The sequence below is a fragment of the Scardinius erythrophthalmus genome (assembly GCF_964197995.2).
Source record: "Scardinius erythrophthalmus genome assembly, chromosome: 5".
Classification (NCBI taxonomy): Eukaryota; Metazoa; Chordata; class Actinopteri; order Cypriniformes; family Leuciscidae; genus Scardinius; species Scardinius erythrophthalmus.
The window spans coordinates 9,526,760-9,549,762 of NC_138225.1; the positions used below are offsets into that span (position 1 = coordinate 9,526,760).

At 39.6% G+C, this 23,003-nt stretch overlaps 2 protein-coding genes across 5 annotated transcripts in view; both read right to left on the bottom strand.

Moving 5' to 3' along the window:
- Nucleotides 1-950: 950 nt before the first annotated feature.
- Nucleotides 951-8,872, bottom strand: ap3m2 (adaptor related protein complex 3 subunit mu 2). 3 transcript variants are annotated; one of them, XM_081365618.1, is made up of 9 exons: nucleotides 8,763-8,872; nucleotides 8,020-8,300; nucleotides 6,553-6,724; nucleotides 6,327-6,464; nucleotides 6,131-6,216; nucleotides 4,533-4,666; nucleotides 3,305-3,512; nucleotides 2,766-2,910; nucleotides 951-2,106 (listed from the first exon to the last, which is right to left on the bottom strand). In XM_081365618.1, exons 2-9 carry the CDS (start codon nucleotides 8,290-8,292, stop codon nucleotides 2,006-2,008), a joined length of 1,257 nt encoding a protein of 418 aa, XP_081221744.1. In that variant the 5' UTR covers nucleotides 8,293-8,300; nucleotides 8,763-8,872; the 3' UTR covers nucleotides 951-2,005. The 3 variants fall into 3 exon arrangements, with proteins under 3 accessions (XP_081221744.1, XP_081221745.1, XP_081221746.1); XM_081365619.1 differs by lacking the exon at nucleotides 8,763-8,872 and adding an exon at nucleotides 8,388-8,643; XM_081365620.1 differs by lacking the exon at nucleotides 8,763-8,872 and adding an exon at nucleotides 8,513-8,638.
- Nucleotides 8,873-10,164: 1,292 nt separating this feature from the next.
- The window catches only part of kat6a (K(lysine) acetyltransferase 6A), a 44,825-nt gene continuing 31,986 nt past the window's right edge, over nucleotides 10,165-23,003 (bottom strand). For both annotated transcript variants that reach the window (XM_081367127.1, XM_081367126.1), the window contains exons 11-17: nucleotides 19,309-19,470; nucleotides 18,357-18,450; nucleotides 17,982-18,213; nucleotides 17,084-17,276; nucleotides 16,234-16,968; nucleotides 15,793-16,051; nucleotides 10,165-15,661 (exon numbers count right to left, since the gene is read on the bottom strand). In XM_081367127.1, the coding sequence (XP_081223253.1) occupies nucleotides 12,402-15,661; nucleotides 15,793-16,051; nucleotides 16,234-16,968; nucleotides 17,084-17,276; nucleotides 17,982-18,213; nucleotides 18,357-18,450; nucleotides 19,309-19,470 (4,935 nt within the window). In that variant the 3' untranslated portion in view covers nucleotides 10,165-12,401. The remainder of the gene's footprint in view (nucleotides 15,662-15,792; nucleotides 16,052-16,233; nucleotides 16,969-17,083; nucleotides 17,277-17,981; nucleotides 18,214-18,356; nucleotides 18,451-19,308; nucleotides 19,471-23,003) is intronic.

Genomic DNA, 23,003 nt, shown 5'->3' on the forward strand with positions numbered 1-23,003 from the left:
GCGTGATGCAGCGTTGCCGGGTGCGATTTGTTACAAACACACAAAAAAGAACATTTCTGAGTGAACAGAATGTTACATTTATAACGCATTCAATACACTGTAACAAAGGCAGTTCTGGTGTTGTCGTTACATTGATAGCTCTCCTTTTCACCGCATAGCCTGATGATACAATCGAAAAAGTTATCAGTAATCGATGTGTATTGCGCTAATCACCTCATTAGGGATTTAAAAACATACACAGGAGAATACACATCTTTCACTTGTGTAAAATTGACGTTTTCTAACTTTCCCCCCAAAGAGAAAAAGTTTCCAAAATGTAAAGAAATAATATGCAGGAAGGACTTACCAAGCGATGGAAACGTGCTCGTGCGTCTTGTCAAAACCCATTTAGATTAAAAAGATGATTTACTTTTAAAAAACGTACATGCATATTCAACTCCACATGACTAGAATGACTAAAACGCAAGTAGTTTTTATCTTAAAATGCAGTGCAAATGAGGGAAAAGTTCATTTGCTGCACGGGTTAAAAAAAATACTAAACAGTCAGGACATGACATGGCGAATTTCACGATAAGAAAAAAAGTTGATATTTCATAATGGGACAGACCCTTTAAACTTTCCTATAAGTCTCGTTCATGTACTCTAGGGAGGTTTTAGAGTTAAAAGACGACGATGAGGAGGAGGAAGGAGAGGCGGCGAGAGACTAAAGTAAGTTGCGGAATGGAGTTCAGAGAGAGCCGTGGAACGATGGGGTTAAAACTACGTCATCGCGGTTTGAAGATTTGAACAGAACTTTTAGGGAAGAAAAATGTTAAACGCTCTCTATAAGACTCGATGGTATATCACGTCGCCAACATCCTTACCACATGGTGACATTTAATCTCTAGATATTAACATAATACACGTTTTAAAATTTGCCTGGTTTAAGAGATGCACACTGCCAAACATAGGGCGTTTTTGTGTATGTTTTATTACATAGCACTGTAAACAGTTGTATTTATCTGAAAAACAATAAGGAGGAAAGAAAACAACATCAATAGTATACTAAAAACAAAATTCACATCTTTCCTATTAAATTTAATTCAGTTCAGTTTCCATAACCATGAATCATCATCATCATCATCATCATATCTCAGGAACTGTGAGTGTACTGTGCTAAGAGTCCATCATTTCTTCAATGCACGTCGCATTCTGGGTAAGACAAATGATACAATCAAGCATCACATATAGCATTATTATGGATTGTTATGGTCAGTTATGCTTCAAATAGGTTGGTTATGGTCAGATATGCAATAAATAATATAATAAACAGTTTTCAACAACATTCAAACAAAAGAAGTTTATACTGTCAAAATAGTACAGTAAACAAATAAAGAAAAGCTTCAGTGTTAAACCATCTGAAATATGGTTTACTTTGCACACAATCATTGGGGACGGAAGCCAAAATCAAGTCTGTAATGGTAATATAAGACAACTGTTCTGCAATGCAGAAATTAGTCACCTATTGCCTCACTTCTCAGAGGCGCAGATCAATACGTAACAGCACAGTTCAATCTCATGAAGAAATGAGACTCAGAAATGTCAGGATGGAAATACAGTGTGAAGGACAGAGTTATAAAACTGACAATCAGAAATAAACCAAGAAACAGTATGAATGAACACAGGAGATTGATGAAGGTTTCAGAGCAAATGTTATCCAAACGAGCTGTAAATAAAATGGATGAAACATTAAGAAAATGAGGCTCAGAAATGTAGTTACTGTCCCTTTAACCTGGGTGGACCTGTAATAGCACATTTGATAGAGTTAATAACAACATTGCCTCTTTGGGAGTCACACGCTTCCATTAATGGCTGACAGTCTTATCATACATTTTCCTGAAAAAATCCTGAAATGCATTCCAAAGGACATGTATTTACTCAAACCTGTTCCCTCTCTCTTTTCTTCGTCCCCATTTTGCCATAAACCCATTGTTTTAATTATGGAGTGGAAGCAGAAAGAGGTCCTCTAGGTTCGGACCTGGAATTTGCCGGCCTTGGTCATGTATTTGATGCCTTTGAAAGGTTTGTACTTCTCGCCGTACATGTCCAACCTATTTACTTTCAGACCTGTCGGATGAGAAAGCGGAAAGCAAACATGTCAGTGGCGATTCGAAGCACGTATGTATGTGGCACGATAGAGTCTTTGGGGAAAGGTTGCGAATGCTAACAGAACTGAATCAATGATCAGTCAATGCGCTTGAAACCCTCTGTCTTACAGTGCCATGTTACAGGTGCAGCTGTTCCAACCATCTGTTTCAGAATCAAACAGCGCCACCTCCTGGCCAGATAATGCAAATGTCATAAACAGTCTGCTGTTGTTCATATGCAGAATTGCACTTTAATACATCCCCTGTGGGAGACTAAAAAAAAATAAAAATATAATTCTGATTGAAGGTCAACTGAAAATTTCTCTGTTCACATTTATTTTACCAGAGCAAAATCTCTGAGGTACAACAAACACATTTTATATTTTAATGGACTAATTATATATTCTTTTAATGCAATACATTTTATATCCCCAGTGGCAAATTTTACTGTGCATGTATAATCCATAACTGTTTAAATTCAATTAGTGGGCTAAAATGGTTTAAAAAATGTATAAAACACATACAACTTTTTGTTACTTTTCTATGAACAATCTTGTGTTGTGTTGTGTTGGGTCAACACTTGATGTCCTATATAAATTCTGAAGCAAAATCTGTTAAGAAATCAATGATCTATGGTACCTGAAATGGCCAGCTGCTGAATCTTGAACTGGATGTTGATTGTTGGGTTTTCATCAGGTTTGGAGGCTCCAGTCTGGAGACTCACAGATCCTTTTAGACTGGGCAGTTTCTGGGGGTTTATCTTACCCACATCCCACGACAAAAGCTGCAAATAACAACAATATTCATCGCAAAATAAATATGCAGCTTCTGCCACTTAAAAATTCACATGAAACTAAATAAAAAGACTGATGCACATAATAATGACAGCATTATATTATAATAATTATATTATGAGCCCATATCTGTTAAATCATGCTATTAAAATGCACATATTTATTTATTGTCACCATTAAACTAATTAATATCGGTTGATCAGGGAGCACTTCTTAGCCTTTGCACGTGAAAAATACAATGCACACTTGACATCACTGACTGATTTTTACAAGGAAAAACAGTGTAAAATAAAAAGTTCAATCAAGTTTGCTCTCAAGTTAACTCAAAATGAACATCAGCAGCACCTAAAGAACAACGAACACAGAAAACAAATGCGTGTTCACCTTGGTGACAGGGTCAAAAGTGTAAGTGCCCTGTGAGGCGTTGAGGTTGGCGTTGAGGACGCCACGGGGCAGCTGACTGCTCACCAGGACAGATTCCACCGCCTTACCCATGGTCTGCTTTGGGCCGAGGGTGAGCTCAAAGCGACCTTGAGAACTGCCCTCTCTGAAGCTGATGTTATGCTTTACATACACTGGGATGGCCACCAGGCTGAAGAATAAAGCAATGAAGTATTCAAATCACAGATATAACTGTATATTAAACTGCAAAATAACAGCTTATAGCTTTGCTCAGAAATGTTATCTAATGTGATATATAAAATGTATTATAATGCAAAACAGTTGTTTTAAACTGTAATAATATTCACAATATTTTACAGTGTTTTTGATCAAATGAATGCAGCCTTGGTGAGCATAAGAAACTTTTTCCAAAAACATGAAAAAAAAGTTACCAACAACAGAATTAAATGACTGATATTAGTAAGGGATTCTTGAGATTGTCCCACTGCTCTGCATAAAAAGGGGCTTTCGCACCAGGTAGTTATAGGAACTCAGTCATAGGCACTAACCACCAGGGCGGTCCCCTGTGAACTAAATTTTCCCCTAGGCCGGGCCATTTTCCCGGTTGCATGGTATTCAACAACTGGAGGATGGCGTGATCGGCACTGTGTTTTTGTTGTGTGTTGGGGGTTTTGTGATTGGGAAGATGGAATGTAGTCCTATAATTTATGTCATTGAAAAAGCAAAAAAGAGGGCTTAGAGAGACTACATTTCCTACAAGTTGCTGTGCTACATTTCATCGAGGCAGACAAAGGCGACAGGTAAATGCTAGCCATCACTGTTTTCCATATCCATGGAGTTAATTCCTGTATATGTAACCTTTGCGTTTACATGGCTTTTTAAAAATGTTTGGTGCCGGTGCTTTGTATGACATGCATTCGGCCAATCAACGTACACTTATGTCACTGATAGTTCCTGTTGTGCTGGGTTAGACCCTACTCTGAAGTAAGAGATCATTTAGTTCCTATAATTACAATTGTTCACAGTTCCTGCAGAGCGAACACCACAAAAAGCAGGTACTTCCACCAATAGTTATAAGAACTTTGAAACCGTTCCTCTGGTGTGAAAGCCCCTAAAATGAATATCTAAAAGGGATTTCTTTTTGGTCATTTCCCCTCTATGATTTACTAATCCTGCCATTAAAGCTAATCATATGTTGGGATGTTCTCACTTCTGAGAGCTGACGTGGTAGGAGAGGAGGCGGAAGTTTCCGTCTGGTGGGATGAAGGAAAGAATTCGCTCGGCTTCCCAACGCTTGAACCGCACACAGGGGTGGAAGCTGACATCATCCAGGAGTCGAGGGTTCTACAGAATGCAAAAGAAAAAAAAAGAAAGAAAAGGAATGAGGTATATGGGTTAGAGTTAGTAAGTATATAGTGATATAAAATATACTGCAGACTTGAACTTATTGCAGAAGTGCATTTGGTCCTTTTGTAAAAGTGAAACATGTTCTAAATTGATAAGCAATTTTGAAAAGTGAAGATGTCAGCCCAAGATAACACAAGAAAAGCATTATGGAGTGCAGCTTTAAAGGTATTGAAGTCTTCAAGTAAGTCACTTTTCATTTAAATGCTTTTCTCATTTTTATTAGTTTTGTTTTTGTAAATATTTCTGTTTGGCTTTACTTTATTTTTTATTACAGTTTAATTTAAGTAATTGTAGAACTTCAAACTGAAACTTATTTTATTTCAGTTAGTTGAGACCTATTTGGACACTTGTATATGTAACTTTATATAAAGAGCTGGGCGATAATATAGTTATATTTTGCAATGAAATGTAATTTAGAAGAGCTTTTTTAGGCACGATGTGGAGCGGAGATATATATATATATAGTTTTTATAGAACAGCTATTTTAATATTTATTGCAATGGCGCAGCAATGCTGAAGAAGTGAGGTCACAGGTGTATGTTTGTAGAGCAATTTACAATGGCTTTGAACATGGCTCAACCAATCAGAATCATAGACTGGAACTATTCGTTTTATAATTTGATAATTATTAATTCATTACTTAAGTTATTAAATGAATTGTTCACCCAAAAATGAAGATTATCCCATAATTTACTTACCCTCAATCCATCCTAGGTGTATATGACTTTCTTCTTTCAGCGGAACACAATCGGAGCAATATTAAATAATATCCTGGCTCTTCTCAGCTGCATTGAATAGTGCCAGAGTTTTTGAAGCTCAAAAAAAACGCATCCAGGACGTATGATGTAGGTGTAGCGTAAGCTTAGGTAAGAACTGACGAACGAGGAAGCCCAGAGGATAGAGCAAAACAAAACACAGCTCACGAAACGTCTAAAACAAGAAGTTTTAAAAGAAAAACATCAGAGGGCTTCGATATAAGAGAAGAGGAGCTACGCCCTACATCGTGTCAGAGGTCACGCTTCTGCCGAAACCCGACTCTCATATAAACACGTGTACGCCCGTTGCCGAAAGCCAGTGATTATAGTTTATAAAGTTTTAAATATGGATATTTTTCTTACAAAAACCCATCACTTTGCTTCAGAAGGCATTTATTAACCCACTGGAGTCCTATGGATTACTTTTTCATAATGGATGGATACGCTTCTTGGAGCTTCAAAAACTCTAGCACTATTCAATGTCATTACAAAGCAAGGAAGAGCCAGGATATTATTTAATATAACTCTGATTGTGTTCAGCTGAAAGAAGAAAGTCATATACACTTAATATGCTGGGTTAGGTTAGCTTAATATATGACTTCAAAAAGTTCAGCAAACTTATTTTTGAAAAGATGTCCAGATTTACCATAAATGACAAGGTGAGATCAGGCATTCCTGTAAGTTTCACACAGGCGTCTACCACTCCCTGGATCTCTGCTGTGATAGTGGAACCTTTGAGGGAAAATATATTCATTCATAAATGATTTACTGATTCATAGGTTAGTGATCAGACAGCAATGTCATCTGCGAAATTCGAGATTCGGCCAAATAATAAGATCTACCTGATTTGTCAATGATAGCGTCGATTTCTTCTACCACGTCAAAGTAAGCTTCGTTGTTGGTATATTTGACTCCTGTGCGCCGCCATGGTACCACTGACAGTTGACCTGTAGGAAGCTGCTCGCCAACATTAGTACTTCCTGTGCACAGATAACAAACACAAGAAATTATTATTATGGATTCACGAGCTGAGAGACGTTTAACACACCACAAAATCACACAGAATACCTGTGATGGTGTTCACTACTGTGCGCAGGATGGTTGGAGGTTTAATAAGCTCTTTTAGGATGTTTGATTCGGTGGCCAGAGGGAAGCCATTATCCAACATCTCCTCCAGCAGCTCATAGACCACAACAACATTGTCTTTAATAGCTGCCTCTGTGCACACCCCAAAGTAGTCCTAAAGGGGAAAATATAACACGTTAATTGAATGTTTTCAGAAGTAATGGTAGCACTTAAAAGTAATTCTTTATATTAAATTCAGTAATACATTAATAGCCTATATTTTATAAAACGGATCAGTAGTTCATGTAATGTACCACGGTAATCTAATCTACCACATGTAATATAACCACGGTAAATGTACTGTGTAAATACCATGTTCTATGAATATCGTACTCATTCAGTATATTTTATACTGATCTACCATGTTATCACCATCTGATACCATCACTGTACCATGGTAACGCCACAGTACTTTTTTGGTTTGAGGTGTTTTTGGGCATGATATCATGGTAATATGATATAATTTTGGACATGTACACTACTGTTCAAATTTCTGAAGTTTGAGGTCAATCATTTTTTATTTTTTTTTTAAAGAAAGGAATCATTTTATTCAGCAAGGATAAGTGACAGTACAGACCTTTATAATGATACAAAAATCTATTTCAAAATAAACGCTGTTCTTCAGAACTTTCTAATCATTAAAATATCCTGAAAAAAGCATTACGGTTTCAACAAAAATATTAAGCAGCTCAACTGTTTTTAACATTGATAATAATAAGAAATGTTTCTTGAGCAAATCAGGGTTACATTTTATTTGAAGGTGTCTTTGTTACACTGTACATTTTAGTACTGAGTAATATCAAGTACATAGGCTTACTATAGGGTTAAGATTAGAGTTTAGTTTGGTTTAGAGTTTAATTTATAGTGATTACTATATTTTTGAGCAATGAACAATGAGTTTCAGCAGTTAAATAACATTTCAAAGTGTTTAAATTCATTTTTTGACTTTTTTATGTCAGGTGGTACAACGAAATATTTGTATATATGTATACTGTAGTTTTACCACCTGACGTGGAAACTGTATCAACCGACCCATACTTGAAATGAGCAGTTTTAACCAGTATTTGAGAGAGATCTACAAACATTTTCACTCTGCCACAAAGGATCAGGTGGGCTCCTATGGGTGATGCACTATCATGTTAACCATTACCTTGTCAATTCATAACAAAAGAGCCATGTTTGCAGTTGTGCCACCCTGACATTTGAGAAAATACAAATTGCTGGATGATTTTTATTTTATTTTAGAACTAAGACACCATTTTAAATAGTTTTCTTAGTCTATTCATTTGTTCGAACAGTTGCACCACCTGACATTTTAGGGGTTTATGATAACAATAATGCAACAGCAGGACACAAAAATATGCATGTTATGACATTGACCCATATATCAAATCAAAATAGTACACAAACCTGAAATGTGTCCACCACACGATGGAGGAACTCGATGACAAACAGAGGAGGCACCTCGCTCTGTATGACGGCCACGAAGTAGATGCGATGTCGGAGGACGTTAATGAGGTAGTGGTGCGGGGTCGGGATCACCGGAGGCACGTTCTCCGGTTCCGTGGCCCGTTCCAGCGCCTCGAAAAAGTAATCGCAAACGGATCGGCTGACCACACTCTTCCAGTGCTTCTCCAGAAAGATATCCCCCGATGCGTTAACCAAGAAAAGACTGTGGATCATCGTGACAGCTGGAAAGACAAAGCAAAAAATGTGAAACGCAAATTACAAAATATTTTTATGACAGACATGATTATTAATGCAGATCTGAAGCCTACATGGTCTTTAACTTAGTCGTTCAGGCAATACCAGAAGAGTAAACATCAACCATCATGCCAACATCTTCATGGGTAACTGATAGGCCTCTGAGCTCATTTGTTATTCTACATCCCTATCTGGTTACCGGATAGAAGAATAGATTGTTTTTAAAAGCTCGGATGAAGAGACAGGAACGAGCTGGTTTAGTTGTTAACATGATCACATCACCATCCCCGTATCTACGCGTTAATATTTTCTCCTCCCCTCTCTCGCATCACAGGACTGTCTTGTGACAAGCTACGGATTAAAAAGGTCCATTCATTCCACATTTTCCCCAGCCGTTTCTTTTTCTTTGGGTGTAAATGCCCATATCATATACATTAAATAATACTCACGATTTCTGGATTTTATTTCTGCCCCTTCCCGTGATTTTTTAAATAAAGCACAACCAGAAATGTCGCTTCCTTCTCTGTTATTCTGAGACTAGAAAATGTGATTGACTGTCATTCGCTCTGACCAATGGTGGGCTACGTATAGCACAGTGCCCGCCCACTCTAGTTTTAATTGGTATATATTGCGGAAGTTAGTTGACAATAATACTCAAAGTTCATTGGACAGGGGCAAATAAACGTCACCGCACAGCGTTTTTTTTAATGTCTCAAGGTATCGTGCCCTCTGACAATGGGCATAATGGTTGAAAAAGGGGCTGCCAACACACTCTCACATAATAATACACTCTCTACATAATGCATTTATATAAGACATATTGCTTTTTTTGCACATAAACAAAAATCATTACAAATATTTTGTCTCCACATAGATGCCTGTTAATCCTGTCTCCATCTTTGTGTTTCTAACTTCTCTGTATTAGTAAATATGCACTTTTGAAATATGGAAACAAATATGGAAACAAAATATAGCATGTTATATAGAAATATAGATTTCTGTCTATATAGACAGATCATTTTCATATAAAATAATAAAACTAATTTTAGTATTAATATCACGTTTTATGGGCCAACTCTGTAAAGATTCTAAACTACACTGTCCAAAAACAAACATAAAAATAAATAAATAACCCCCACTAAAAATAAAATGAGATTTAAATGCCACAAGTGATTAATTTAGGTATGACAGCAACCGATAGTCCAGTATAAAAGATTGACATACATTTTGAGATCTACTAAAGATTAACTTTAATAAAAAAACATTGTTAAACAATGTTATTAAAAATGATCACAAAGGTAATCTAACTGTAAAATTAGATTTAATCTTAAATATCTATTATATATTTAATATAGATATTGAATATTAAATATAGATATTGAATATTAAACATATATATATATATCTCAATCAAATTTGATCTTCTAATACATCATAGTATCATGATAATGAGATATACTAAAATAAACTAAAACAGACAACCCTGTTTTTAAATGCAAAGAATTTCCGAAGTATCTTTTTTTATTTAGCGGCAGACGGCGCAATGCAATTTAATAAAAAGACTTGTCTGATAGAATGTTTAAAATTTAGTGTAAAAAAAAACAAACAAAAAAACCCCCGGAAAAGCTCAGAAACCTTATTCAGCTATTACAGTTTCTAAATAAGAGATCAGTTTTTACTCATTTACAAGACTCCACTGACTACATTAGGAACACTGTAAAGATTAGCCCGTTTTCAAACTCCATCTGACCGAAGCACACACTGCTTTTGAAATGACATAGCATGACTTTTCATTAAAAGAAGTGAAGAATTTGCTCCTGAAATTTTTCAAGAAATACAATAACAAGTGAAATGGCTCAACATAATTTATTTTTGTTTCATGTTAAAATGTACAGAGTTCTTTGAAAGTACTTGCTAAGAAAAAAAGAAAAGAAAGAAACAAATAAATGGAAATACATACAAGGACAAAACAGAGAGGAGTGGAAGGTGGACGCTTCCCACCATCGCAGAGCGCCCCAGCTTGGCTCTCTCTCTTTCTCCGGCTACCAGGCTCTCTCTTAGCTTACAACTCACCATGTACAATTACAAAGTATACGAAAAGGTAAGCAATATAAACAGACAGAAATATACTGAGCTCATTTTTACATGCCTCATAGATGTAAGGAAGTTGTCCTATACACACAAGAACCAAGAAAAAAAAAAGGAAAAAAAAATAACGCTAAGTGACCTTTAGATATCTGTTTTTTCCTTTTGTTTTAAAATAGCATTAATATACTACACAAAGATAGAAAACTCTAGAGATGAGATGGAATGGAAAGGTTAAAGGCATCTTAAATGCACTAAAAGTGAGTTGTAATTTTTTTTAGTTTTGAATTTCTTAATAATTTTACCCCAAGAGTCGAGCTAAAAAATATGCAGTTTTTTCCTGAAACAGAAGTGAAAAAAATGACAGTACCAATATCCATGTCAGAATTTCTTTTTTTATATTTTAGAAAAAACATTTTCTCTACAATAAGTCTTCTAAAGTCAAAAAGAGTCAGCTTGTGTCATAAAAGAAAGCTGCCCAGTCTGATAAAATTCAGAAAAACAAAAGCGCACAAATAATATATGAAACGTCAGGTCTTTGAGAAAGATTCCTCATATTGACAATGAATACTGGAACATTAAGAAATTCTCTGCCCGTTGTCCTAAAACAGTAACATCTCAGGACATCATGCACTTTAACCTTTATTCCGGGTATGAGTGTTCGTTTGTCCATGTGTGCATTGCAGACACGGATCTAATTATTTGTACAACTCCCTCTCGTGGCTAACAGACAACATTTCTTCTGCATGATCAGCTGGAGTGGGAGGAGCGCTACTTACTGGTGCCACAGTAAGGCCTACTTTAGGAGACATCGTTAACATCATTGGATGAGCACAGTTGCAAAGCTAACTGCTCAGCAGATGTACTCCTGTGTGGTTAAACCCTTTTGACCCACCACATTACGTGGACGCTGCACTGTGTAGTATGAAATAAAGACCTTCCCACTATTGACATCTGTGGAGTGTTCGTGAAAAGTGTGTGTAATAGATTTCACGAGTATGTGCTGTGAACCAGGTAGTACCAGAATATTTACATTATTCATTTCCATGAACTTCTGTTCAGTCCAGTCTACGGACGCATGGTCATTACTATTTATGTCCATTAGGGCTCTTACCACTATCAAGTTGTGATATACACGGTTCCATACTGGGAAGACACAGATTTACAGACAACTCGGAGACCTTGTGCGTCCCGACTAGAAGTGCCTCCACGTAAGCTTTTCAAGTGGCTATAGAGCTGTGTGTGTGTGAGCGAATGTATTGATGAGTGAGTGTGTGAGTGAGCGAGCATGAATCACTTTGTCCAGAACAGCCACACACATAAAGCATGAGAAGGTCAGACTGAAACACAAGCATTTCAACAGTCATTGAAAAAAATGAGAACATTTTAAAAAATAAAGTAAATAATAATAATATAATATAAAAAAAGAAAAAAGTCCATCTACAATTATTTTGTCTCTTTTAAGGTAAGGCTTCCTATGTCAATTGAACGATTGTGTGCATGATTCAATGTATGTTCATTAGCAACGTAAATGTATTTGTTTCTCAGTTTGAAAAGTTAGGTCCACTTCCCCTTTAGCTGCTTATAAGCTTTGCCCCTTCTGTCGCATGGATGGAGTGGCGGACACTTCGGCAGACCAACCCCTGTTGGTACAACCATGGCAGACTGGTCTGAAGGACTGAAGGAGCATGACACTTGCCACTTGCCACATGCCACAATAAAGGTCCATTAGATCATCTCGCATGATCAGCCCATCATCATTTCCCCAGCTCCATCAGCTCAGGCAATTGGGAAATGAACCTAAAAGGAACAGAGCTTGACGACAAAATATTTATAAAGGAAAAGAAATCGTCGCAGTCTCTATGTCCTCTTTCTCCACCAAGCTCACTTATCGTGTTGCCTTTACGCCCAGACTTTGGAGGGTGGAAACAAATGAATCAAGTACAGAGATGCAGAGTCTGGTGGGGAATGTCTCTCAGTTCTCTCTGCTAGTTCTCTGGTGCTCATCTGCTCATGTAAGGCGACTGTTTGGGGACGCCAGCGTAGCTGTGGTGTGAAGGGCCCGTGTACATCATGTTTCCATGATGATTGGGCTGCATAGGCTGCTGTGGGTAACCCTGCCCTCCCATCATGCCCATTTGCATCTGCATGGGGTACTGGGCCGGCTGGTTCATATAGGGCGGGTTACTGTGGTACCCGCTGTTCATCATGGGCTGCGGCATGCGGTAGCCAGCTGACATGGCAGCATTTAGCTGATTCATGTTCATAGAGTTGTAGGCAGCAGGTGTGGGCATAAGGTTGGTCATCATGCCACGCTGCACCGCTAGAGTGCGTGGGGAGCCTTGCATGGTCACAGTGCCAGAGCTGCGACTGTACAATTGCTGCTGGTGAGGGGAGCCTGCAGGAATTTGAGAGGCTTTGGAACGAATTGAAATGTGGCCTTTGACAGTAGCCATTTGGCCTTGCAACCGCTGCGTATGGGGAGGGGGAGGTAGTCCGATGTTAGCGCCTGTCATGTTGCACTGAATCAAGGGAGAGCCCAGGTTCATGGAGCCAGAACTCAAATTGGGAGGTGGGGTCATAGTGGGCTGAGCCTGGGGCAAGGGTGGGTGTGGGGAAGAAGCAAGCTGTGCTAAGCCTGGGTTGGATAGCGAAACACTTGTGGCGTATGAGGTGACAGCAGCTGAATGTGAGTAAGACATGGCATGGGGGTCCATGATGGTGTTGGTTAGCTGCTGGAGTTTGGCTAAACTGAAAGTAGCTGAGGGTTGACCGTACCCACCCGCTCCAAAGTCCTGGCCCATGCGGTCATACAAACTCCTGCCTCCACCACCGCTTCCTGCACTTTCAGGAATCTCCATGATCATGGGTGTGGAAGCAAATCCATTTCCCATGCTGCACTGCGAGAGTGCTTGCTGTTGAGGTGGAGGGGGTGGTGGAGCAGAGGGTGGAGGCTGAGGGTTTTGCTGCTGTTGAGGTGGTTGCGAGACTTTCTTCTGTTGCTGCTGGCTGGCACTTGGAGGCCTTTCGATGACGCAGCCTTGTGGAGACTTTATACCACAAGTTGGAGTGCTGGCGGAAGGGGGAGGAGGTGGGGGTGGAGGTTGTGGGACGCCACTACCACTGTTAGCTCCAGGTCCATTAGTTGGTCCAGGACCTGCTTGCTGGATAAGACTACAGCTCCCCATGGTGATCTGAGAGCCAACACCTGTGCTAGAGGATGTTAGCCCAGGAGTTGAGACGAAGGAGCAACTGTTGCCTTGCGAAGATGATGACGATGGTGTGGTTGAACTAGATGATGAAGATGATGAAGAGGAGGAAGCAGCCACTGCTGCTGCAGCAGCTGCAGACATGCCACCTCCATTACTTCCATTTCCTCCTCCGTTACCTCCACCACCCATGGTTGAGTCATAGCTGCTCGGATTGTCATAGTTTTCGGTGGTGCTTTCAATGCTGCCAAGGTCACTAAAGCCACTGTCCACCACTTGCTGTGAATGATCAGAAACTGACGGCACATCCATCATGGGGGAGGTTTCCATGTTTTGCAGTGAGGGAGCAGATAGAGAGCTGGGATGTTCTGGGGTTATTTGGGTATACCCTCCGCCTGTTCCCCCTCCAGTTCCTGTGGGACCAGGCACCCCTGGTCCAGGGTCTAAAGGACCAGGTGTCATTCCAGGGCTGTTGACTGAACGGACAGACTGGTTTGGTAACGTGGGCATTGGTGGATTAGGCATGGGACTGTGCTGGGAGGCTCCACACTCTTCCACCAGGGCTAGAGTTTCCTCCTCTCCCTCACCGTGACTGTAGCTCTGGAGGGTTCGACAGGCAGCTAGCGTCTCCTCACAGTCCTGGTAGGCTCCATGGGACTCTGCATCCTCCTCTTGAGCCTCACCTTGCGTAAGTGACTGGACAGCTTGCACTGTTTCTAGATCCAGCTCACTGCTGTGGTGATGCGTGTGTTGCTGATGGCTCAGGTCATCTTTGAAGTCAGGATGCTGGTGTGAGTGCTCAGTCCCCATCATGAGCACGGATTTATCCTCGACGTGTAAAGGCTGCATGTCCAGAGGTTCAGAGGGGACTGCAATGGTGGTTACTGTCTCCACTGCTGCCGCAGCTGCTGCAGATTCCTCCTGCTCTCGTCGTCGACGTTCATCTGTATCAGCAGAGCTCGTCTTCACCTCTTGTACCTCCTCTGCATCCTCCTCCTCGTCCTCGCCCTCGCCCTCCTCCTGTTTGCTGACATAATCCCGTGTCACGTTGACCTGCATGTCTAAAAAACCCTCACCACTCTGGGGTTCTTCTTTCACAGGGGGAGAGCGAGCAGGCGACGATGGTTCCTCCTCTTCATCATCCTCTTGCTCCTCCACATCATCCTCAGAGTCTTGGCTCTTCTTCCTTTTACTGCTACTGCTGCAGTCACTTTTCTCTTCAAGACGACCATCCCCTTCATCATCTGCATCATGATCATCACTACGTCGGCTTCCTGAACCTGGTGTAGTTGCTGTTCTCCGCTTAACCCCATTATCGCAATCTTCATCATCCTGCTCTTCATCCTCCTCTGCATCTGCCACATCTGTGTTAGCTCTTGGTTGAGAGACCCTGGTGCTGGAAGACTGTGGCATGGAACGAGACGTTGGACAGCTGATCTTCTCCACTGCCCATGGTCTGTCATCCTCTTCATCATCATCTTCTGGCTCAGACAGAGGAGAAGGTTTGGGTGCAGGGGGAGGGAGGTTGGAATTTTTTGGTGGCCGACCTCGCCTTTTGGGTTTAGATGGCTCTCTAAAGCTCTGAAGAAAATCATCCTCCTCTTCAGAGTCTTTCTGCTTATCAGGGTTGAGGTCAGATGTTATGGCTCTGGCTGTCCTCTTACAGGTCTTGTCCTCCAATGTTGAATTATCTAGCTGCTTCTGCTGAGTTAATCGGCTTTGCTCAAATTCCTGTCTCGCTGCTTCCTCTTGGGCCCGCTGAAGGTAATAGCTGCGAGGTTTTCTGCCAGGCTTCATTTTGATCTTTGGGGGCGGTGGGTCCTCTGAGGATGGAACTGCCAGACTAGTGTCAGCTGTCTGACCAGCTCCACTACCAGGCTTCCTGCCTGGGCGTTTCTTCCAGTGGAGTGGCTTGCGACTCTTGCCCTTAGGCCAGCCTTTCTTCTTTTTTACTGGGACCTCAGGCATCTCAGTTGTTGCCCCTGTTCTCTGTGTGGCCTCTGAAGTTTCAGGTCTTCTCAGGACATCAATTGGCTTCAGCACAGGAGTGGGATCTGAACAAAAAAAAGAGGTAACCATTCTTTAAGAATTTTTTTAAATCACACTCTGGCAAACACAAATATCACACAAAACTTTCAAGAATGCATATATAATAACCCCAGCAGGAGTCCTTTAGTGTACTAACCGTCTTCCTCCGATTCAGTCAGATTCCCTCGGTTGATACTTTTAAGGGCTGGTCCCATGTGTTTGCGGGCTGCTGTGTAGCGTCGGAGAGGGTTGCCGAATGGAGTTTCCTCTTCTAGTCTGGGCATGGGCCTTTCAGAATCTGAATCGACAAATGGCTCATCCAGAACTTCAGTAGTCTCTGAGATGGTTTCTGTAACTACACTGCTGTGGGGATGGCTGCGCTGACGTGCACGTCGCTTTCGAAAGGACTTCTGAGACTACAGGAGTAGGAAGAAAAAAAAAGAAGATTTTTTTTTATTATCCACAGTTTTAGTATCCACATGTTATGTTCAAAATAATAAAAAAGGTTTCATAGACTGACATACTTATTTTTAAGGTCTATATTAAATAAAGTTGCCATGCAAAAGAAAATACATACATGGACCTATATTACACATACCTTGCATTTAAGCCCTAATGTGGGCTTAGTGAGGAGAGGTGGTGAACGAGCCCTTAACTCATCCTCATCCTCATCATCCTCCTCATCTTCATCCTCATCCTCATCCTCATCTTCACTGCTCTCACTGATAAAGGCCGGACAGACTGGTGTGGGTTCACTCAGCCTTGTGGTATGGGGCAACAATGGCAGGTCATCTTCAGGCCCCTCACTGAGCCTGCGTTTTGGGCCACGCTTTTTGCGTGGAGGACGCCCTCTGCTGCGTGGGGGTGGAACTGCAGGATGCCTAGAAGCTTCCGAGGGACAGGCTGATGTAGAGTCAGGCTCATTTTCTAAGGCCAGGAGCATTGACGATGTTGTTGTCACTTTGTTAATGCCAGTTCTTTCATCCTCCTCTTCTTCATCATCATCATCATCATCATCCTCCTCCTCATCATCCTCATCATCATCATCCTCTGGGGGCCTTAGTTTACGGGGTCGACCTGGCCCTGGACGTGGTGCATCCTTCACCTTGCCCCATAACCAGTTTTTGGGAGGGCGCCCAGGTCCCCTGCGTTCCCCATTAGCCGTAAGAAAAAGGGAAGGACGTTCAGGACTGAGAACATTGTTGCAAACAGAAGAGGACTGTGGAGGGCTTTGGTTTTTGGGCAATGCTGTGAAGCACTTTTTCTCATCCTCCTTGTCCTGTTCTCCTTTCATATGCCAGGAGAGTGGGGAACTCTTGTGGCTGGGTTTGATCTATACAAGAGATAATGTGCACATAACAGAAGTTCAGCTTCAGAATGAACTGGTACACATCACAAATATTGCATACTTCATCTAATGAATCTTGAATAAAAGTTAAGATGCTTACCTCTTTAAGTCCCTCCTCTCCTTCCTCCTCCTCATCCTCCTCCTCATCTCCTTCTCCTTCAGATGCTACTGTGTTGGTGACGATAACAGGTGTCCAGCGGAGGCAGTCTGGATCAACTTCAAGGAGTCGAGGTTTGGCCTTCAGTCGGACCATGTGAGTGGCCACCAGCTTCTCTCTGCGCAGAATAATCACCCTATAATAGGAAAGGAAATCAAAATCAGGAGACTATAAAGAGCTAAAAATTTAACAAATATACACTACTGCTCAATTTTGGGGCCAATAAGAGTTCAATAAGAACTCTTGTCACGGAGGATGCATTTATTTGATTAAAAAATGAATAAAAACAGTAAAATGGTGAAATATTACAACTTAAATAAACTTTTTTACTTTAATAATTTTAAAATGTAATTTATTCCTGCAAATGTTAAGCAACCATTACTCCAGTCTTTAGTGTCACATGACCCTTCAGTAATCATTCTAAAATGCTGATTGTGGAAAAAAAATCATAATTATCAATACTAAAAACAGTTGTGTAGCTTAATATTTTGGTGGAAAACATGATGTAATTTTTCAGGATTCTTTGAAACTCATTTACTTGAAATAAAAATATTTGTAACAAATGTCTGTACTGTCACTTATGATCAATTTAGTGCATTTTTGATGAATTAAACTATTAATTCTTTTTTTTTTCTTGTTAGCACAAAATCATGTACTTATTCAAGTATGCTGAAGACGAAGCACTGCACATTTTGAAATGCAAATGTTTTAGGTTGAAACATATGAGAATTAATATGTGACAACTATGAAACAGAACTTGCATTATTGTTCTCTGCTTCAGCTTGTACAGAAAAGGTAAGACATTAAATCAGACATTATAGTGTGCGAGCGTCTCTCTCACCGGTCCCCTCTCTGTTCCAGCATATTTAGACTAAGCAGGGTGGCCGTGATATCTTGAGGACAAATGCCGGTGACTTTGCTGAGTTTGCGGATGGTGAGCTGTCGATCTCTGATCTCATGTAGGCACTCCAGCACCACACTACGCCAATATGCCATGTAGGATAGCCGGCCAAGGTCTGACAATGGCTTCTCTGGTGAGCCTGGCTGGCCTTCCCTCTTGGACAGAAGGTAACCTGCAGAGAGAGCCGTAACAGTTTATCCTTTGTGTCTAATGACACCATCTAAAGGAGTATGATTGTCAAATATTTTCTTTACTAAATAACAAAAAATAAAACCAGACTGAGGGAAGAGAGGAAAGATAATGCAGAGTACTTACTGAAGTCAATGAGGAATCGCCCATAGCCCCTTCGCTGATATTGTGGAAGAATCATGATGCAGGATACATTATATTTTTGTTGACAATGCTTCTCCTAGGGATAAAAAAAAAAGAAATTTAAAATAAGTATAAAATGAAAGCAAATGTAACAAACATACCACACAAAATATTTGTTAGGTAAGATCTTTCTTACTTACACTAACGTTTACAAATATTTATTGCATTTTGAGCCATATTGTGTTTAAAACCTGTGTTAAATAAACTGCATTTCCAGGAGCATAATCAACCCACAAGTAAACAGACTATTTTCTATAATTAAGCCAAAAAGCAGCAAGAATGTGCAAAAGGCATGCTACCTTATATAACAATGAACCCAAATTGCTCAACATCATAATTTGACTTTTGAGAATGTAAAGCCCCTTTCACACATAGATTCCGGAAAATACACAGATAACGTGTCCTGGGATTTGTCCCGGGATCGTTTGATTTTGGTTCATTCACGCTGCCAGTGATTTTACGGAATCTGTGAGTGCGTTCACACACATCCCGTAAAGACACGTGACGTCAGGATGTGATAACTCCTCTTCGTCATTTCTACACGAAGACGAGTTCATAATCCCCGGTAGCGCCACTGGGTTTGCCGAGTGGCTCGTTCCCCATATGCTGTAACATAGGTTGTAGAAAGGGCCGTGCAATGGCACATGCGTCATCACTATGACACACCCCTTACGGCGTCGGTCCTGGCTTTTGTTTACACAGGGTGTGTTCCAGGACTGATCCCGGTAATGTTACTAGGTCCCCATCCTGGCATCGATCCCGGCATCAATCCCGTGACGTGTTTGCGTTCACACAGAAGGCACTCTAGCAATTTTACGTCAATTTCCCGGGATCAACGCGCTGTGTGAAAGGGGCTTAAAAGTAACAATTGAACTGAGTGAAATTATTTGCTCACCTTTGAAAAGTATCCTACGAGATGGCAGCCTTTACTGTCATTCTGTGTGAGTACATAGAAGAGGAAGGGCTCCACGTCATAGTACAGAGTCTTATGGTCCAGGAAGAGTTTGGCCAGCAGGCACAGGTTCTGACAGTATATTGTGCTGACATTTCCATCCACCTGGATGGGAGAGAAGTTTTTCAGACTTTGGTCAAATACTGTGTCCTAACCAAATATGATGCTATAAAGAAACAATGTGAAGAGCATTTGCTAGGATTCAGACACTAACAATTAGTTACACCAACAATTAGCTCCCATTCATAATAGCAAAATGCAATGCCAGAAAGATTCTCAATTTCTAAATACTAAATCAACATTTTGAAACAAGTCATGCAGCAGAGACTGGCAGAAAACTTGCTCCACATAAACAGAGGCTATGACAAATTGCACAGCTCCTGCTTGCTTTCTGTCGGCTGAATGCCAACCATTTTAGCTTTTTGCAGTGCTGCCACCACAGGTATGCTGCTGAGTCAGGACCAGACCAGGAGCAGCTCTGAAACCTGAGCCTCTAAAACCAACTGACCAAACAGGAAGGCAAGCAGTAACACACCCAACACCAAGTGGTGTTGATTAATGTGGAACATACAGGCAGGTCACACAGCAGCAGAATAAAGTTGTCAGTCCGGTTTAAGTGCATTAAACATTATTACTAGGGCTGTCACTTTACGTTCGAAAATCGATTGCACAATCAATCGGACAAACCAACGCAAGTTTCGAAAACGAAAATAGGGAATCGATTTTAACGGTCTTTTCTCGGAGCGCGTCCAGCTCGTCACGATACGCCCGCAGTGAACGCGCGTCACACAGCAACTGCAGGCTCTGACAAACACGCAAAACAGCAAAGCATAATGTGTCTCTTTTTACACCAAAACTGTGAATTCTTACAGTATGCAGACCGTCTCATGCATACAGATACAGATTCGGGCTACAATCGCCTACTTAGGCGAAATTTGTTTGACGTTTCTAATAGTAAACACAGCCATATTGAAGACTGCAGTAATGTTTTTCATTGATGTTATGGCAGTCCGAAAACGAAATTCGGATTTATTGTTTTTCGAGAATGTTGCACTCCTGTTTGTTATTGTGCACGAAACTTCACGGAAATAAATCATCAGGAAAATTTGCTGACTTGTGCGCGTCTCCAGCGCCCTCTTTACGTTCGTCCTAATGCCTGTTAGTTGTCCGTGGATTTGCCCATATTTGGCGTTTAAAATAGAAACGTCTTCAGACATGGAAAATCGATTTTACAATCGATTCAATGAACACTTATGTGTTAAAAATCGAACAGGATTTTTTCACAAAAGTGACAGCCCTAATTATTACATTCACACATACTTTAGTTATTAACAAAAAACAACTGCATTGTATAACCAGATAACAGACTCCTGAAATTTTCAGGTTCCCACGTTTGGTTAACTTTTGTTGTGAATGGAACAACAATGAAGGACTAGTTATGAAATGTCATACAGTATAAAAGCCACTGACTTTGGTTACAGGGGTTATTGACCGCAATCATTAGAATACAGATATCGGCAGAGCTTTTAAAATTAAATTGTAAGACTTAAGACCCTTTATTTCAGGGGCCAGTTGCATAAGCATAGCTGCCCAGTTAAAGCTGTGTCTTGAGAACTTGTCTGACCAACAAGCAATTACATTTTACTTACGCTTCTTATCATTTGAATGTGTTTTTTTTTTAAGAAGGGAAAAAGCACTTGCGTGTATGAAGGACTAAAAATGACAGAACGAAAAATAAATAAATAAATAAATAAAAGTAGAAATAAATAAATAAATGCAGAAATAATAGTAAAATAAATACATTTTGGTAATATAAATGGCTATTTCTGTATTTTTACATGTATTTATTTATTTATTTATGCATTTCTATATGTATTTATTTATGTATTTATACATTTATTTATATATTTATGTATTTATATATTTATTTATTTATTTATATATTTATATATGTATTTATTTATACATTTATTTATTCCTACATTTATTTATTTCTGTATTTCCACATTTCTACATTTATTTATTTCTGTATTTCCACATTTCTATAATTTATTTATTTCTGTATTTCCACATTTCTACATTTATTTATTTCTGTATTTCCACATATCTACATTTATTTTTCCCTGCGCATGTATGCTAATTGACCAATGGCTAACCACGCCCCCTCCACTCACTCAGTCAACATTCGGTAACAGCAGCTGTCACAGTAGGAGACATTTCACAGGAGGCAATTGATGATTTTTTGGAGACAGAAAGATTATATATCATCTCGATGTCACCAAAAGGGCCTTAAATATGCATTGGAGGGTTATATTAATAAATTTATTGTTGAGAAGGCCGATAAGCTTCAGCTCCATAACAAAGATTTACAGTTCACAGTGTAAACGTTATAGTTTGGTGCTATTTCGCTTCAAACGCTCGCTTTATACGCGCGTCCTATTCGCTTTGGATTCAAAATGTTCAAGCGTCGAACTAGACGCGGATACGCGCGAATTTGACGCTCTATTCGCGTTTGGTGGGAGCGCAGAATAATGAACAGGCTGCGATGTCAAGATTGCATTGCTGGAATGTGTGTGTGTGTGTGTGTGTGTGTGTGTGTGTGTGTGTGTGTGTCAGAGAGAGGCACGGGCGCGATCGAACAGTGGAAACATAAAAACATACTCCGTCATTTTGTTCATACAGGACATCATTAAAACTGCAAAGTGTTTAGCCTACTTATATTTGTGTAAAACACAACATTGTGCTTTTGTCAAACTGTAAACTCTTGTCAAACTGTAACCTACAACTGTCACCCAACCAAAATCACACACACACGCTGTTTAAAAGCCAAAATGACAAGAAAAACCATAAAAACGAATGAAAACTGATAACTGCAATGCATTGCAGTGGACGAGGAAGCAGAGAATGTCCAAGTGTATTGGGTTAGCTATGCGTACTGTGATTGGCTCATCGCGTTTGGGGGCGTGGCTTAGCCATTGGTCAATTAGCATACATGCGCAGGGAAAAATAAATGTAGAAATGTGGAAATACAGAAATAAATAAATGTAGAAATGTGGAAATACAGAAATAAATAAATGTAGAAATGTGGAAATACAGAAATAACTAAATGTAGGAATAAATAAATATATAAATAAATACATATATAAATATATAAATAAATAAATATATATATAAATAAATAAATAAATAAATAAATATATAAATAAATGTATAAATACATAAATAAATACATATAGAAATGCATAAATAAATAAATAAATACATGTAAAAATACAGAAATAGCCATTTATATTACCAAAATGTATTTATTTTTACTATTATTTCTGCATTTATTTATTTATTTCTACTTTTATTTATTTTTTTATTTATTTTTCGTTCTGTCATTTTTAGTCCTTCATAGCGTGGACTTTTCAAAATCAGTAATAAAAGAATCGCTCTTGGCAACAGTGATAGCTAGTATGTTTGCTAGCATAGCGTCAAACGACAATTTATGAGATTAATATCATGTTTCGCTCCAATTCACTATTTATATACCAGTATACACACATCAGTCGTGTTTGAAATAACTTCTGTGGTCAAATTATTTTTTACATAAAATGCTGTATTATGCATGTCAGACAAGTAATTTGGTGATGTCA